The following is a 15916-nucleotide window of genomic DNA, read 5'->3' as shown; positions in this document are numbered from 1 at the left end:
GCGGCATAACTCCCAATACGAAAACCGGTGGAGGTTTTAGAATGATCACCATCTTCCAGACACTCATATCGCCGTATTTTCTCGAATATAGTGAGAGAGAAAATAAAGATATGATGTCAACGTATCTCTTGTTTTCCAACTCTTCTCCTACTAACAACATCGTCAAGTGGGGATCTACCGAGGCACTTCCTTGTGGTGAAAGCGAGAAAGGAGGCGAGTGGGTGGCCCCACCCCGGCTTATATGGGTAAGCTGATAGGGGTGTGGTCAGACAAATATTGGGATATAAAGGTACATTGTGGTCTTTTATTCAGTGCGCGTGCACGTGCGAGGACAGTGCATGAGTGACGCCGAGCGAGAGCCACTACGATACAGAACTATAATATACTAGAATAAACTATAATACACTATAATCAACTAGAATACACTATAATACACTAGAATAAACTATAATACACTATAATACACTATAATCAACTAGAATACACTATAATACACTATAATAAACTATACTATAATACACTATAATGCACTATAATAAACTATAATACACTAGAATAAACTATAATACACTATAATCAACTAGAATACACTAGAATAAACTATAATACACTATAATACACTATAATAAACTATACTATAATACACTATAATGCACTATAATAAACTATAATACACTATAATAAACTATACTATAATACACTATAATGCACTAAAATAAACTATAATACACTATAATCAACTAGAATACACTATAATAAACTATACTATAATACACTATAATACACTAGAATAAACTATAATACACTATAATCAACTAGAATTCACTATAATAAACTATAATACACTAGAATAAACTATAATACACTATAATACACTGTCATACACTATAAGCAACTAGAATACACTATAATAAACTATAATACACTAGAATACACTATATTAAACTATAATACACTAGAATACACTAGAATACACTATATTAAACTATAATACACTAAAATAAACTATACTATAATACACTATAATGCACTATAAGAAACTATAAGAAATTATAATAAACTATAATACACTATAATAAACTATACTATAATACACTATAATGCACTATAATAAACTATAATACACTAGAATAAACTATAATACACTATAATAAACTATAATACACTATAATAAACTATACTATAATACACTATAATAAACTATAATACACTAGAATAAACTATAATACACTATAATAAACTATAATACACTATAATAAACTATAATACACTATATTAAACTATAATACACTATAATACACTATAATACACTTTACTATAATACACTATAATGCACTATAATAAACTATAATACACTATATTAAACTATAATACACTATAATACACTGCCATACACTAGAATAAACTAGAATACACTATAATACACTAGAATAAACTATACTATAATACACTATAATGCACTATAATAAGCTATAATACACTAGAATAAACTATAATAAACTATAATACACTATAATCAACTAGAATACACTATAATAAACTATAATACACTATAATAAACTATACTATAATACACTAGAATAAACTATACTATAATACACTATAATGCACTATAATAAACTATAATACACTATAATAAACTATAATACACTATAATCAACTATACTATAATACACTATAATCAACTAGAATACACTATAATAAACTATAATACACTATAATAAACTAGAATACACTATAATACACTAGAATAAACTATAATACACTACCATACACTATAATACACTACCATACACTATAATAAACTATAGTAAACTATAATATACTAGAATACAGACAAAGACCTAAGCAAGAGCCAGGCTGTTTCTTAACTAACAACTTTATCCTTTATAAATGTCTGGATGTAACAGTACTGTTTATCTGTATGTCATGTATGTCATAAATGTTACGATGAATTGAAAATGGGGGACCCTGATGTAAACAAGACGAAAGTCTTTCTCTGGTCTGCATCCCCTTCAATTGTGTGTATTGAGCCGTACTGTATTGTACCCATATTCTGCAATCTGTTAATAAAGTTTTCAATCAATCAATCAATTTAGTTGATGACAGAGCCTGATGATAGCCTGATGACAGCCTGATGACAGCCTGATGCATGACATCAACCCTTTATTTTTCAAGGAACACATAAATATAAATGAAAATGTTTAGATAATTAGGTTTGATGTGTGTTCTCTGTTGTCCAACATGTGGTGGGTGTGTCTGTGTGTGGTTGTCAGTCTATCTGGATGTCTGTGTGGTATATGTGTGGTATTTTATACTTCTATTTTACAGACATTATACTGGCTCTCAGTTTGGGCTGAGTATGTTTTAAGATGATTGAATAAGGATGATCTATCCTCCAAAAACAGGACTTGTTCATACTGATGACACTAAACCTTTCTGATTGTCTGCTGCCCTCTACTGGACACTTTCTGAACATACTCCCTTTTACACATCTACTCGGATAAGATGTTGTCAAACTCAAAAGATCAAATAAACTGAATTATAACTGCTATTATCATACAAAACGTAATTTGTATTGTGTAGGTTCGTTTACGTGCTTAGTTTGTTTATGTGCAAAATAAAGTTTTTTAATCTGGTTGCTGATATTTACTGAATCGTGCTTTTATCTTGAAAACCTCACGACCGGAAGTCGTCTGCGTTGTTGCCTGTGTGCGTCTCTCTCGCACATGGCTTCATGTAGTTCATCTAACATCTGGAGTTACCTGCTTCATGTAGTTCATCTAACATCTAACATCTAACATCTGGAGTTACCTGCTAACAATCACAACAATACACCAAGTCTCTGCAACACAATGGCAACAGAAGCTAAAAGACTCAAGGTAACATGATGAATTGAAAATGGGGGACCCTGATGTAAACAAGACTGATTGATTGATTGATTGATTGATTGATTAAAAACGTTATTAACAGATTGCAGAATGGGTACAATACAATACAGATAGTCAGTACTGCTACATCTATACATTTATGACATACCAGATTTGCAAATACAGTACTGTTTGTGATACAGAAGGAGTCAGGAAAAGGGAGTATATACATTTGACGTAGAAACTGTACATTGGAGGAGGTTGGGTGGGGGGGGTTGGGTACACTGGGATATTGACAACCATACTGGGTAATCTACATTGGAGGTGGTTGGGGGGGGGGGGGCACACTGTATAAACAAGCAAAACTGTACATTGAGGGGGGGGGGGGGGGGAGACACTGTACAAACAAACAAAATTGTACATTGGACTATTGACAACCATACTAGGTAAATGACTGTACATTGGCAAAACTGTACATTGAGGGGGGGGGGAGACACTGTACAAACAAACAAAATTGTACATTGGACTATTGACAAAACCATACTAGGTAAATGACTGTACATTGGAGGGGGTTGGGTTAGGATATTTACAGGGGCCAGTGTTGAATTGCAGTCTCCCGTAGGTGTCCCTTGAGAGAGGTTTTGAAAGTGGGTAGTGATCCACATTCCTTTATAGCTTTGGGTAGGGCGTTCCACATCGATGTGGCATAATTGCGAAACGTGTTTAGTCCCTTATTTGAGCCGAATCTGGGTTTAACATGATTTGTGGAGCTCCCTCTGGTATTGTGATCGTGGTATTCACTGACCTTTGGGAAGTATTTTGACATGTACATGGGTACCTTGGTCGTGTAGTGTATCTTGTAGACCAGGCCCATTGCAAGTTGCTGTACTCTGTCGTCTACTCTAAGCCATCCTAGGTTGTCAAAGTGGGCAGGGGTGAGGTGGGTTCTAGGAGTAAGGTCATGCAGTAGTCTGACCAGTTTGTTTTGAGATGTTTGTAATTTTGTTTTTAGCGCCTTTGAGGTGCTTTGGTACCATGAGGTGCAAGCATAGTCGTAGTACCCCTGAATGAGTGCTCCTGCCAGAGTCTTCAGGGTATTCTTGTTTACCAGAGAGGAGATCCGGTACAAGAATCGAGTTTGTTGGTTGATTTTTTTATTACATTGGATGCCATTTTGTCACAGGAGAGATTAGCCTCTAGGATGGAACCCTAGACGAAAGTCTTTCTCTGCTGCACCCCCTTATCAATTGTGTGTATTGATCTGTACTGTATTGTACCCATTCTGCAATCTGTTAAATAAAGTTTCCATTCAATCAATCAAAACGAATTTAGCAATTTAGCTGCGAACGTTTTCATTAAAGTTACTGTTGACCTCTGGCTGACTGTCTGCAAAAAGACAGCGTTAGTACTTTGACACAGAGTTGTTGTTGTTGTTGTTGTTGTTGTTGTTGTTGTTGTTGTTGTTGTTGTTGTTGAAGATGATCTATGTGACCGCTGTGTGTTCAGGTGGATTCTCTGCAGTGTTTTCTGGACTGGTGTGATGCAGTCGGTCTGGACCTCAGTAACAAGGTACTACATGTTCAGTATGGCACAAGTACAGTATGGCACAAGTACAGTATGGCACAAGTACAGTATGACACAAGTACAGTATGGCACAAGTACAGTATGGCACAAGTACAGTATGGCACACATACAGTATGGCACAAGTACAGTATGGCACAAGTACTGTATGGCACAAGTACAGTATGGCACAAGTACAGTATGGCACAAGTACAGTATGGCACAAGTACTGTATGGCACAGGTACAGTATGACACAAGTACAGTATGGCACAAGTACAGTATGGCACAAGTACAATAGGTACAGTATGGCACAAGTACAATATGGCACAAGTACAATATGGCACAAGTACAATAGGTACAGTATGGCACAAGTACAATATGGCACAAGTACAATAGGTACAGTATGGCACAAGTACAATATGGCACAACTACAGTATGGCACAAGTACAATATGGCACAAGTACAGTATGGCACAAGTACAATAGGTACAGTATGGCACAAGTACAGTATGGCACAGTACTCCTCAGACAGACGGTTGATATAGTGTTGAGTCTTGATTACATAAAGATCCATCTCTCGTGTCTCTGGTCTGTTTTCTCCTAATAATTTAAAAATGGTATGTTTCCATGTTTTTATAAGGGGCTTTTCTCTCCTCCTCTCCCCTCCCCTCCTCCCCTCCCTCTCTCCTCTCGCTCTTCTCCCTCTCGTCCTCCCCTCTCTCTCTCTCCTCTCCCCCCTCTCTCTCCTCTCCTCCCCCCCCCCCTCTCTCTCTCTCTCTCTCTCTCTCTCTCTCTCTCTCTCTCTCTCTCTCTCTCTCCCAGGTGTGTGTGAGTAATAAAGGGACAGTAGCAGAGTATGGGATGTTAGCTAAGGAGGACATAGAGGAGGGAGAGCTCCTCTTCTCCATCCCCAGATCAGCTCTTCTCCACCAGGGGACCACCAAGGTCTCCTCCCTGCTGGATACAGGTGACCCCCCCCCCCCACACACACACCCACACACACCCACACCCACACACACACACACACACACACACGCTGAAATATTGTATTTGAATCCACAGACTATACTAGAAGTTTGATTGTCCTGTTGGTTGTGGCCGCATCAGGTTGGGATATTACCACCAGGTGTTTAATATATATTGTAGTGAGAGCTGGGAGGAGACGAGCCTTGAGTGACAGCAGGTCACAGAAGAGTTCAGGAACCATCAACATGTGTTTGGCAGGTGAGTCCAGTAGGGATGGGTACCAAATTTGGTACTTTTAAAGGTACCTACCGAAACACGTCGGTACTACCGAGTATCGATTCATGTGAGATACCGTTGTCGGTACTGTAAAAAAAAAAAAAAAAGGTCAGATGACGTCACGTTTTGTTGACCGCAAAAACTAAACCGCACGTTAAGGCTCTCTTTGGGTGTTTGCAATTCATGGGGACTGGGGAGTATATGTCTCTGATATTTATCTTGGTAGTGGGCAGGTTGTTAGAAAGTGTAGCTCAGTTTCCACATCTGCTCTGTCTGACATGGCTGTTAGCCACGGAGCGTCTTTAGAGGAGAGGAGATTGAATCCGGGACACAATGGGACACTGGCTCTGTTCATGGTCACGAATGGATTCCAGCTTCATTTATTTACTACAGATGACAAACGGGTTGTTTCTGTTTTTCTTTTTTACATACTTGCGCCACACGGAACAACTGATCACTACAGCCCAGCATCATATTACTGTAGCCAGTCTCTTGAAACACTACTATCTCCAAACTTCCACTCCTCTCGAAACGTTCTTTTGCTATGTGCTCTCGCGGCCGCGGTGGGTTTTATTTTTAGCGTCGGCTTACTCCTTCCATAGTTTCACATATTTGTAACCCGTTTAAAGCCCAACTTGCAGGTTAAACCCTACTGATCAATTATGGGTAGTTTACATCATTGGTATATAATTTCATTATTTATTTTTTTCCATTTGACGCCGGAAATGCCACTCAGAAATGGTTAAAAAGGTCCACGCACGAATAACATGCACAAGCAAATTAAAAAGCTTATCAGAGCTATCAGGGCCATGACGTCACGTCTGGTATATTTCCCCTACTTCTGATCCACTACAAGGAGTTTTGACGAGTGCAGAAAGCTATTTCCTTGATCCAAATGGACGCCTTACAAGACGCAAATGGGTTTAATCGTCGGAGACTTTGATGGACCAGCTACAACTGGTTGAAACAAGGTAGTTATAATGTTTTTAATGTCGTAAAAAAATAACTACATTTACCACTAGGCAGCCTGTTGTTCAGTACAGCAGCGCTACTGGTCTGTGGGCTGTCTGTCGCCTTATCCCCGGGTCATAGTACCAAGCTGGCTATATAGCTCTGGCTAACGTTACCCCGCTAACGTTAGCATTATGGCTACTGTCGTGCATGTAAAAGAGTTTTGGGAACAAGTAAAATGTGTAGGTCCTGTGGGGCAAAGCACTGCACACGCATCATGCAAGCTACGTTAGCTACACGTCGCGGCATGTTGATACGATAGCCCCTTTAGCTGCACTCGGTGGATAGCCCCTTTAGCTGCACTCGGTGGATATGTACAACGACACAATGATCAAACACCTTATAACTACTATTGTCGTGTCCATACGTTCCCTGGCAGAATACTTGTGAGGACAAAGGTATACAAAGAGGAGAGAACCATTTTAATTCGGGCTTTGTTAGGAGTTTCAAGAACGGCGGCTACCAAGCTAAGCTACGTTAGCTGCTAACGTTGTATACACAATATGTACAACGACACAATGATTTACATTATTACAAATATGGTAACGTGGTTGTGGCTGTTACAAATAGTGGTTAGCTTTAGAGATGAATGGCTATGATCACGGAGCAATAGTGTTAGTGAAACAGATACATTTTCATTCATCACTCCTCGGCTAGGCTCTGCTTCCTGCCACTACCTGCCTGTGACTCTCAGAGCCCCTGCTGCCCTGCACCTGACGTGACGTCAGCATTAAGATGACACACGCACGCTATGAAACATGCAATTAAAATATGCATGTGCGTGGAGCTTGTGGTTTGGTCAACAAAATGTTTGATAAAAATGCTAAAACTGGGTCAATTTCGAATTTTTTTCCCCCTCTTCATGAAAGTCAGCGTTGGCCTAGTCACATTGTTTATTGAACAAAAATACAACCTGCAAGTTGGCCTTTAACGTTCTTAAGCTGACGTTAGCTAAGCTAACCGTCTGACATAACGTTAGCTCCTAGGGCTACAGTGCAAGCCGGCACAACTCAGGACAGAAGAGTAGAGGATGTGACGTCGGTAAACAAGCCACACACACACCGCAGAGCGGGTCTTCTCCAAGCGGGGGTGGAGCAAAAAGAACTGCTAGAATACTCAATCAGCAGCAGCGTAGTTCATTGCTGCTATATTGTTTGTTTAATCAGTTGTAAAATACTTTACATCAGTAAGATGTAAATAATAATAAAGTAATAATAATACATTATTTATTTATTAAATATTAAGTTTGGAATTTTTTTTACAACTGAGGTAGATAGATAAAAAAAATTTAGACTAAAGTACAGAAAAAAGGTACCGTTGGGTACCGGTATCGATTCACAGGTACCGGTATCGGTTCAAATGTGAAAGGTACCCATCCCTAGAGTCCAGTGCCTTCCTGTCTGTAAGAGAATAGCTTACAGCTGGATACCAAAACTAAATGATATGCTCATTTAATTTGTGTATCTGTCATTCAGTTCATATAAGGAATTTAGTATCCTCCTGCATCACTATTGAAATTCCTTCTAGATGATGACAGTAATAGGGGTGCACCGATATATCGGTCGGGTATCGGTATCGGCCGATAAGTGCCTCAAATGTGCCGATGGCAGTATCCGATAAATATCCATCAATTTTTTTGCGTCAATCTGGCCCACACGTTCAAACTTTGAAAAAAGTTTCAGTCAAGCGACCTGCACAACGCCTGCCCCCACGCACACACACACACACACGCTACTGCATCAAAGTTACTTATGATTAACAAAGGCATTCGTTTTGTGGCATTAACGTTATATATAGTACACGTTCAATAACATCAGCGTATTTACCCGACCATATAGCATTGTTGGTCATTCCTTTCCTCAGAGAGCCTGTACTGAATTTTGTACCCATTCTGCAATCTGTTAATAACGTTTTCAATCAGACAAATGTATAGAAAAGCTTTTATTATAACATTCGTTGCAGTAAAATCATTATGCCTCATTTAGTACTCCTGCGGGGCGCTGGTAATCTACTCGTGGGCCGCGGGGAGCTAACGTTATTAGCTTTGTTGTTGATCTCTTGCGAAAATCAATGGCGGACTTCCCGGAAGTAGAAAACGAATAAACGCTTGCCGATTGGTGGTAAGAACAGCAGGAGGTGGGTGTGACGTAATTGGCAGAATCGACTGTCAATCAAAATGGTTCGGTTGTACCTGACACGACACATGCATTGCAAACTCAGATTATGGAGATATTACTGGAGAACATGGAGCTTTGTTTGAGAGAGATACAGTGAGTGCTGTCTCTTAAACTTTTAAAACTCATAAACTTTTTTGTCTTTTTAGTCAAGTTAGTCTGTTGACTCAGACTTCAGCAATAATCATGAGCATTATAAAATATATAAAAAACACACATGGCATGATGGAATAGCATAAACATATTTCTTGATGTTTCCTTTTTTAAGTAAGTAAAGAGGCCTATGATGATATCGGTGAGCACAATTTGTAGCCTATTTATTTATTTAATATTTTATTTATTAGTAGTCTGCAACACTACTATCACCGACATCTAAGAAGGGAGATCCCCCCTTGAATGGCCCTTCTAAGGTTTCTCTCCTCCACACTGCCTGTGGAGCATTTTTCCCCTATTGTTAGGTTTTAGTGAGTTTTTCCTTACCTTCGCGTGGGGTATGTCTGGGAGTGCTTGCATTCTTTCATTTATTTGCATTTATTTTAAATTTGTTGGACCTTATGGTGTTCTTGTTCTGTTCTTGACTTATTGTTATGTTTTCTTCTTGACTTGTTTAAAGAAGACGTGTCCGGCCCATAGGGACATTAACGTGTGTTGTCGGGCCTTATAAATAAATTTGATTTGATTTGATTTGATTATTATTTTATTTGTTGCCATGCCTAAAATAATAGTCAAGCATAGGACTAACACATTTTCATAAACAATAATATAATTTTTTGTTATATGGTTATAATAAAAGCTTTTCTATACATTTGTCTGATTGATTGATTGAAAACTTTATTAACCCTTTAATCGCCAAGGACGACTTTAGACGTCATTGCTCGCCATGCTTAATCTGCCAATGACGTCGTACAGCGTCTTTGAGATCAATATTTCAAAGATCTGTCATGGCAATCATATTTCACCCACGGAGACTTGAGACTTGCTGTTGATCTCCTCTCAACTCTCCAACGGTTCAAGACCGCCATCTGGTGGCCGATCGGCGAATCGCCAAAACCGGAAGTGATGCGCCGGAAGTGGTGCTCACCCATATTTCGTCCGGCCACTCGCTATCGCTAGGGGGACTCCAGCTTGATACACTGAATAGCGATCCGTTGCCAATAACTCGATAAACAACATGATTTGGACGTATATAGTATTATACAACCTGGAACTGGACCAACTAGATCGACATCCCATAATAGCGAACTTTCTGCTCCACGCTGATCGCCCAACGCTACGAGGAAGCTGCGGTGAGTTTCAGCGTGTTTGATTATTATTATACATACGAACTGCTATGATCAACATATCACCCACACTACATGAATCATTTAATGTAGGCCACAGACTTATAACCCCCCCCCCCCCCCCCCTCCGGTCACCAGCAGATGATGAGGCATGACGGTTAGGACCTTGTACAATTGAAATTTTTTATCTGACGTCAATCGGTATCAAACTACATTTGATGATCTAATATATGTATTTGTGGCTATAACTCACGTTCTATGGAATGCTGCAGAAAACGATAAAAACATATTTATACTTTAGACCATATTTTAGTATGAATGTGTGAATGAAAAAGTAGAACGTTGCTACATCCTAAACGATAGATACTTGATGTTGAATGGGCCATAGTAATGTCAATTTAGCAATACAATTTAAAAAGTTATAGCCCTGCAAAGAAGGGGAACATCTCCATTAGGGCTGACCTTCGAAGCTTTTTTTGGCAATCGAAGCTTCGGGGCCGAGCTTCGATTTTAATTCAAAGCTTCAAAAAAAACAAAAAAAAAAAACATTTTTTTTTTTGTATCTTATGTTGTGGGACTTGTACAGCACTTTCGTAAACTTTGTTGTTTTTAAATGTGCTCTATAAATAAAGTGGGTTGGATTAATTAATTAAGTAGCCCCTTTCGTGACTGTGACGCATCCAACAAGGTTTCACTCGGCTGTGTGATTTAATTCAAGGTGGATCGCTGTTGTCGTTTGAACAACTTCAGATTTCATGGGAACTACCAATCCCCCAAATCAAGAATGTTTAAGATGAATGAAGTAAGATTTTGATTATTTGAAATATGGCCTGTGTAGACTAAACTATGCACAGAATTATGTCAGTCTACAAGGTCCGGATTCTACATGGTCCGGCAATGTAGACCTTGTAGACTCCACTACAGACCAATTATCAGTGAATGTTCATGCATTTTTAAGAAGGGCAACTTCCACAAAAAAACTAAGAACTCACCAAAACATCTCAGTAGCACCTTATCTAAATGTTATATTTCATATATGGAGATTCATATTTATTTATGTATTGCATGCATTTCTACATTTTATTTCCTATTTTGTTTATTCATCCCAGTATCTTTCTTTCTTATGTGTGGAATTCTACAAGGCGCGCGCACACACACACACACTTACATTTAGTCATTTAGCTGACGCTTTTATCCAAAGCGACTTACAAGTTCTGTACGACAAGACAGCAAGAAGGGTACAACTCTCAGGGCTGTACGCTAAGCTTTTTCACTAAAAAATATTTTTTAGGGGCACATTTTTAAATAACAATTTTACCATTATTAAAAAAATATGTTCCTCCTGCCTCATTACTGTGGTCCTTTTATTTAACATTTAAGTGCGTTTGTTTTCAGGTTTGTATCTTTTATAATGAACCAACCGAGAAAGTGTGTAAATCACTAATAGAACAAAAACAACAAACTGTGTGTGTGTGTGTGTGTGCGCGCACTTGTGTAGTGCTCCTTGAATGAGATCACCACAACACACACACACCATTGCATTAATCAGGAGGACAAGAAACTCTGCATACATTTGTTTCACAATGAAAAGTGCTTTAGAAATCAAATGAATTATTATTGTAAATAACCCCATGAAAGGTTTATTATTTGTATGGGTAATTACCTGCTTCATATTTGTGATGTTACTGGTTTCAGTGTGTGCCTAAAGTGATCAATGTGTTGGGCCGTTTATAGAGATCTATGCCAATTAATGTTTATGTATATCCGGGACTTTTTTTAGTAAGAATTGAGAGGTATTTGTATATGTGACCTTTATTTTGAAAACCGTGTTGCAACGCAACCTTATTTACATTTGCGCTTTTGACAGTGAAATGTTCAGTCCAACTTAGCTCGAAGGAAAGACTAATCAAAAAGGTTTAATTGACCCGTATGAGGCTCTTACGGTAGGACTTTGATTGTTTATAGAAGTGGAATGTAATATGCTAAACGAGAAATAAACAGTTTGTGACAGCCAGTAAAGTTGCAAGCCACTTTCATTTCATATACGGGGACACCGTGACAATTATTAGTATTATCTTATTTGCATATTGTCTCATTATTAGATAGATAGATAGGGTTGATATTTTATAAATTTAAGTAGACAGTATTTCACGTCCTAATAGTGGGCTACTACTACTCACCTAATGCATGGCTGAACCTGAACGTTAGAAGTGTCCGTGTCCCCGTCAATCAATCATCACATCATCACGTCAATCATCATCATCTTATCATCTCTCCACATCGGACGTGGTTGTCATAAGATGGACTGATATCCACTCCGTTGTTCTTGCAGAGCAAAATTTGTATCTTAAATGTATTGAAATGAGGTGCTTCTTTGGCGATGCAATAGTCCATATTGAAAGGAAGAGAGGCCACATTCAGTTTCGTTTTGCTAGGAATTATGGGATTTGGTGTTGGATGTATAGACTACGCAGATAGGGACATGGTCTTTAATCGCACGATAGACTACAAGTACCAAGTATATAGCGTGACCTAGATTCACTCCACACGCAAATCTTTTTTTTCACTCAGGCTATCGGTGATCGCAGTAAGTTCATTCATTGCAGACAGATTCTTTCATAGCACCACGACATTGTGTCGCACTGACAGCTCGCGTGAGTGGCGTCATCACACGCCTTGGATAATTTAGGAGTGAAATGCGAATGCAAGGCTTGAAAGCACTACTCGCAAGCCCGCCCCCAGATAATATTTACCAATCGCAACGGCCAATTAAAGGGGCAATTCGCGATCATATCATCGCAGTGTACAGGCCTGACTCTATCAGCTGAGTAACAATGTTCATCAAAGTGTTGCGTGTTACAGTGTAGGTTAGTTTATTAGGACAAGTGCATGACAGTAAGGTTAGTCACGGTTAGATTTTTTTTTTTTTTTTTTTTTTTTTATCATTTCAGATAATGGTTGAAGAAGTGAGTCTTTAGTCGACGGCGAAAGATTGGACGGGATTCGGCTGTCCTAACTGGGATGGGTAGTTCACACACACACACACACACACACACACACACACACACACACACAAATCGAAGTAAAAAAAAAATTGAAAAAAAATTTTTTTGAAAAGAAAATTAATATTTATTTTTTTTATTTATTTTTAAACTTCGATTTTTTTTTTATGTTCGAAGCTTGTGCCATCGAACGAAGCTTCGAAGCTTCGAAGTATTTAAGACAGCCCTAATCTCCATAGACAAATAGAGCTGGCAGAGGACGGTATAAGGATGGATATAAGCGTGGCAGAGAAAGGGTTAACAGATTGCAGAATGGGTACAATACAGCTCAATACAACAACAGTGCTAAGACTGGAGGATGAAGACCAGAAAAAGACTTCCGGCTTTTTTACATAAGGGTCCTCCATTTTCAATTCATCAAAACATTTAGAGATATACAAATATACAGTAGTTTCATAAAAAAAATATTCCCTTTTTTTTTTTTTTTTTTTTGTCACAAATATCGGTATCGGTATCGGCCGATTGTGTTAGTTGAACAATCGGTATCGGCCGCAAATGTTCATATGGGTGCATCCCTAGACAGTAGTGCAGGATAGAAACGCTGGATGGAATAGAGACCAGTCCTAAAAGCTGCCTATAGAGACAATAGGCTGATTTAGTAACAACTTACCATAAAACCTCAATTAATAGCCTGTGCTTTTATTTGCTTCAATCACTAAACTCACCCAGCCTATATTTGTGTCAGGCATCTATATGGGACAGGCCTTCCTTTTGCATAAAACTCTTGCCAACCATGGGAAATACCATCCAATTGTTTATTAAAATCAGTATAGTGATTACTTGTATAAAGGCTATCGAATAACATATAAATTATGAATCATTAATTTGATCTCTCTGAGAGACAACGCCAGTATTCACTGACATATTTAACCTGTCCTTAGAACAGGCTGTCATCCCCACCTGCCTGAAGAAGTCCACTATTATCCCTGTACCCAAAAAATCCAAGCCTGCTTGCCTCAACGACTACCGCCCTGTAGCTCTCACCTCCATAGCCATGAAGTGCTTTGAGAAGCTAGTAAAGGGCTACATCTGCTCCTCCCTCCCCATCAACATGGACCCCCTGCAATTTGCATACCGCCCCAACAGGTCCACGGAGGACGCCATAGCCCATGTGCTGCACACAGCAGCATCACACCTGGACAAGAGGCAGGGGAACTATGTGAGAATGCTATTCATCGACTACAGCTCGGCATTCAATACCATAGTCCCCTCCATACTCATAGCCAAGCTCAGGGACCTGGGCTTGGGCTATGACCTCTGCCAGTGGGTCTTGGACTTCCTGACTGGCAGACCCCAGGTGGTGAGAGCAGGCAACTGCACCTCCTCATCCATCACCCTCAACATAGGGGCCCCCCAGGGCTGTGTTCTGAGTCCCCTCCTCTACTCCCTGTACACACACGACTGTGTGGCTCAGCGGAGTAGCAATACAATCATCAAATTTGCTGACGACACAGTGGTGGTGGGCCTGATCTCTGCCAACGACGAGAGGGCCTACCTGGAAGAGGTCAAGGTCCTGGCGGGATGGTGCCAGGAAAACAGCCTCTCCCTGAACGTCAGCAAAACAAAGGAGATGATTGTGGACTTCAGGAGGTCGGGGGTCAAGGACTACAGCCCCCTCAGCATCGACGGGGCACCGGTTGAGAGAGTCAACAGCTTTAAGTACCTCTGAGCCTACATATCCGAGGACTTGACATGGACCACACACATTGACAGTGTTGTGAAGAAGGCACGACAACGCCTCTACTTCCTCAGGCGCCTAAGGAAGTTCCAAGTCAGTCAGAAGATCCTTAAGAACTTCTACTCATGTACAATAGAGAGCATCTTGACCGGCAACATCACCTCCTGGTTTGGGAATAGCACTGCACAAGACCGAAGCAGACTACAAAGAGTGACACGTTCAGCCGAACGCACAATTGGAGGGGGGCTCCCCACCCTCCAGAACATTTACAACAAGCGTTGCAAGGGCAAGGCTAAGAGAATCATTAAAGACTCCAGTCACCCGAACAACTGCCTCTTTGAACTGCTGCGGTCAGGCAAGCGATACCGGAGTCTCAAGGCGAGCACAGAAAGACTCAGAAGAAGCTTCTATCCCCAGGCCATCAGGCTGCTAAACGAACAATGAATGAACACTACACAACAACAACCACCAAACGCACATAGCACACACATCCACACGCACACACTCACTTTAAACAAACACACTGTAGCACCCACTCCACACACTTTATAGCACACACCCACTTTAAACAAACACACTGTAGCACCCACTCCCCACACTTTATATTTATTGATGAAGGATTGCACTACAACTCGTACACCTTACTGTAAATTGTACCTAAAATTGTACCTCATCCCATTTCTGCTTTGCACTAGATAGTACTGTACATTAGTACACTGCATAGTATTGTATATTATATGGTAACTCAGAACATTGTACATATGTCTATACCGAACACTGTGACCTCATTTTTCTTCTTCTAAATTACATGCTATATTATGTTATTTGATACTATCTTGTCTAGCACAGTCTCTGGAGCGTAACAGTAAGAAGCATTTTGTATGAAAGTATTCTGTACTTCTGTATGACAACTATTAAAGAACTTGAACTTGAACTAGTGAATGAAGAAAGATATACACACACACACACACACACACACACAGAGACAGACAGACAGACACAGTTTCTTTCTCTCTCCATTTCTCTATCTGTATTTCTC

At 39.6% G+C, this 15916-nt stretch overlaps 1 protein-coding gene across 1 annotated transcript in view; it reads left to right on the top strand.

The window, feature by feature from the left end:
- The first annotated feature begins 2725 nt into the window (after positions 1-2725).
- setd6 (SET domain containing 6, protein lysine methyltransferase) overlaps positions 2726-15916 on the top strand; it is a 70218-nt gene continuing 57027 nt past the window's right edge. Inside the window, exons 1-3 of the mRNA XM_084317794.1 lie at positions 2726-2882; positions 4377-4439; positions 5253-5397. Coding sequence (XP_084173920.1) covers positions 2856-2882; positions 4377-4439; positions 5253-5397 — 235 coding nt within the window. The 5' untranslated portion in view covers positions 2726-2855. The remainder of the gene's footprint in view (positions 2883-4376; positions 4440-5252; positions 5398-15916) is intronic.

Source organism: Notolepis coatsorum, assembly GCF_963971535.1.
Source record: "Notolepis coatsorum genome assembly, chromosome: 6".
In the NCBI taxonomy this organism is placed as follows: domain Eukaryota; kingdom Metazoa; phylum Chordata; class Actinopteri; order Aulopiformes; family Paralepididae; genus Notolepis; species Notolepis coatsorum.
This window is presented reverse-complemented; position numbering and strand designations above follow the sequence as displayed.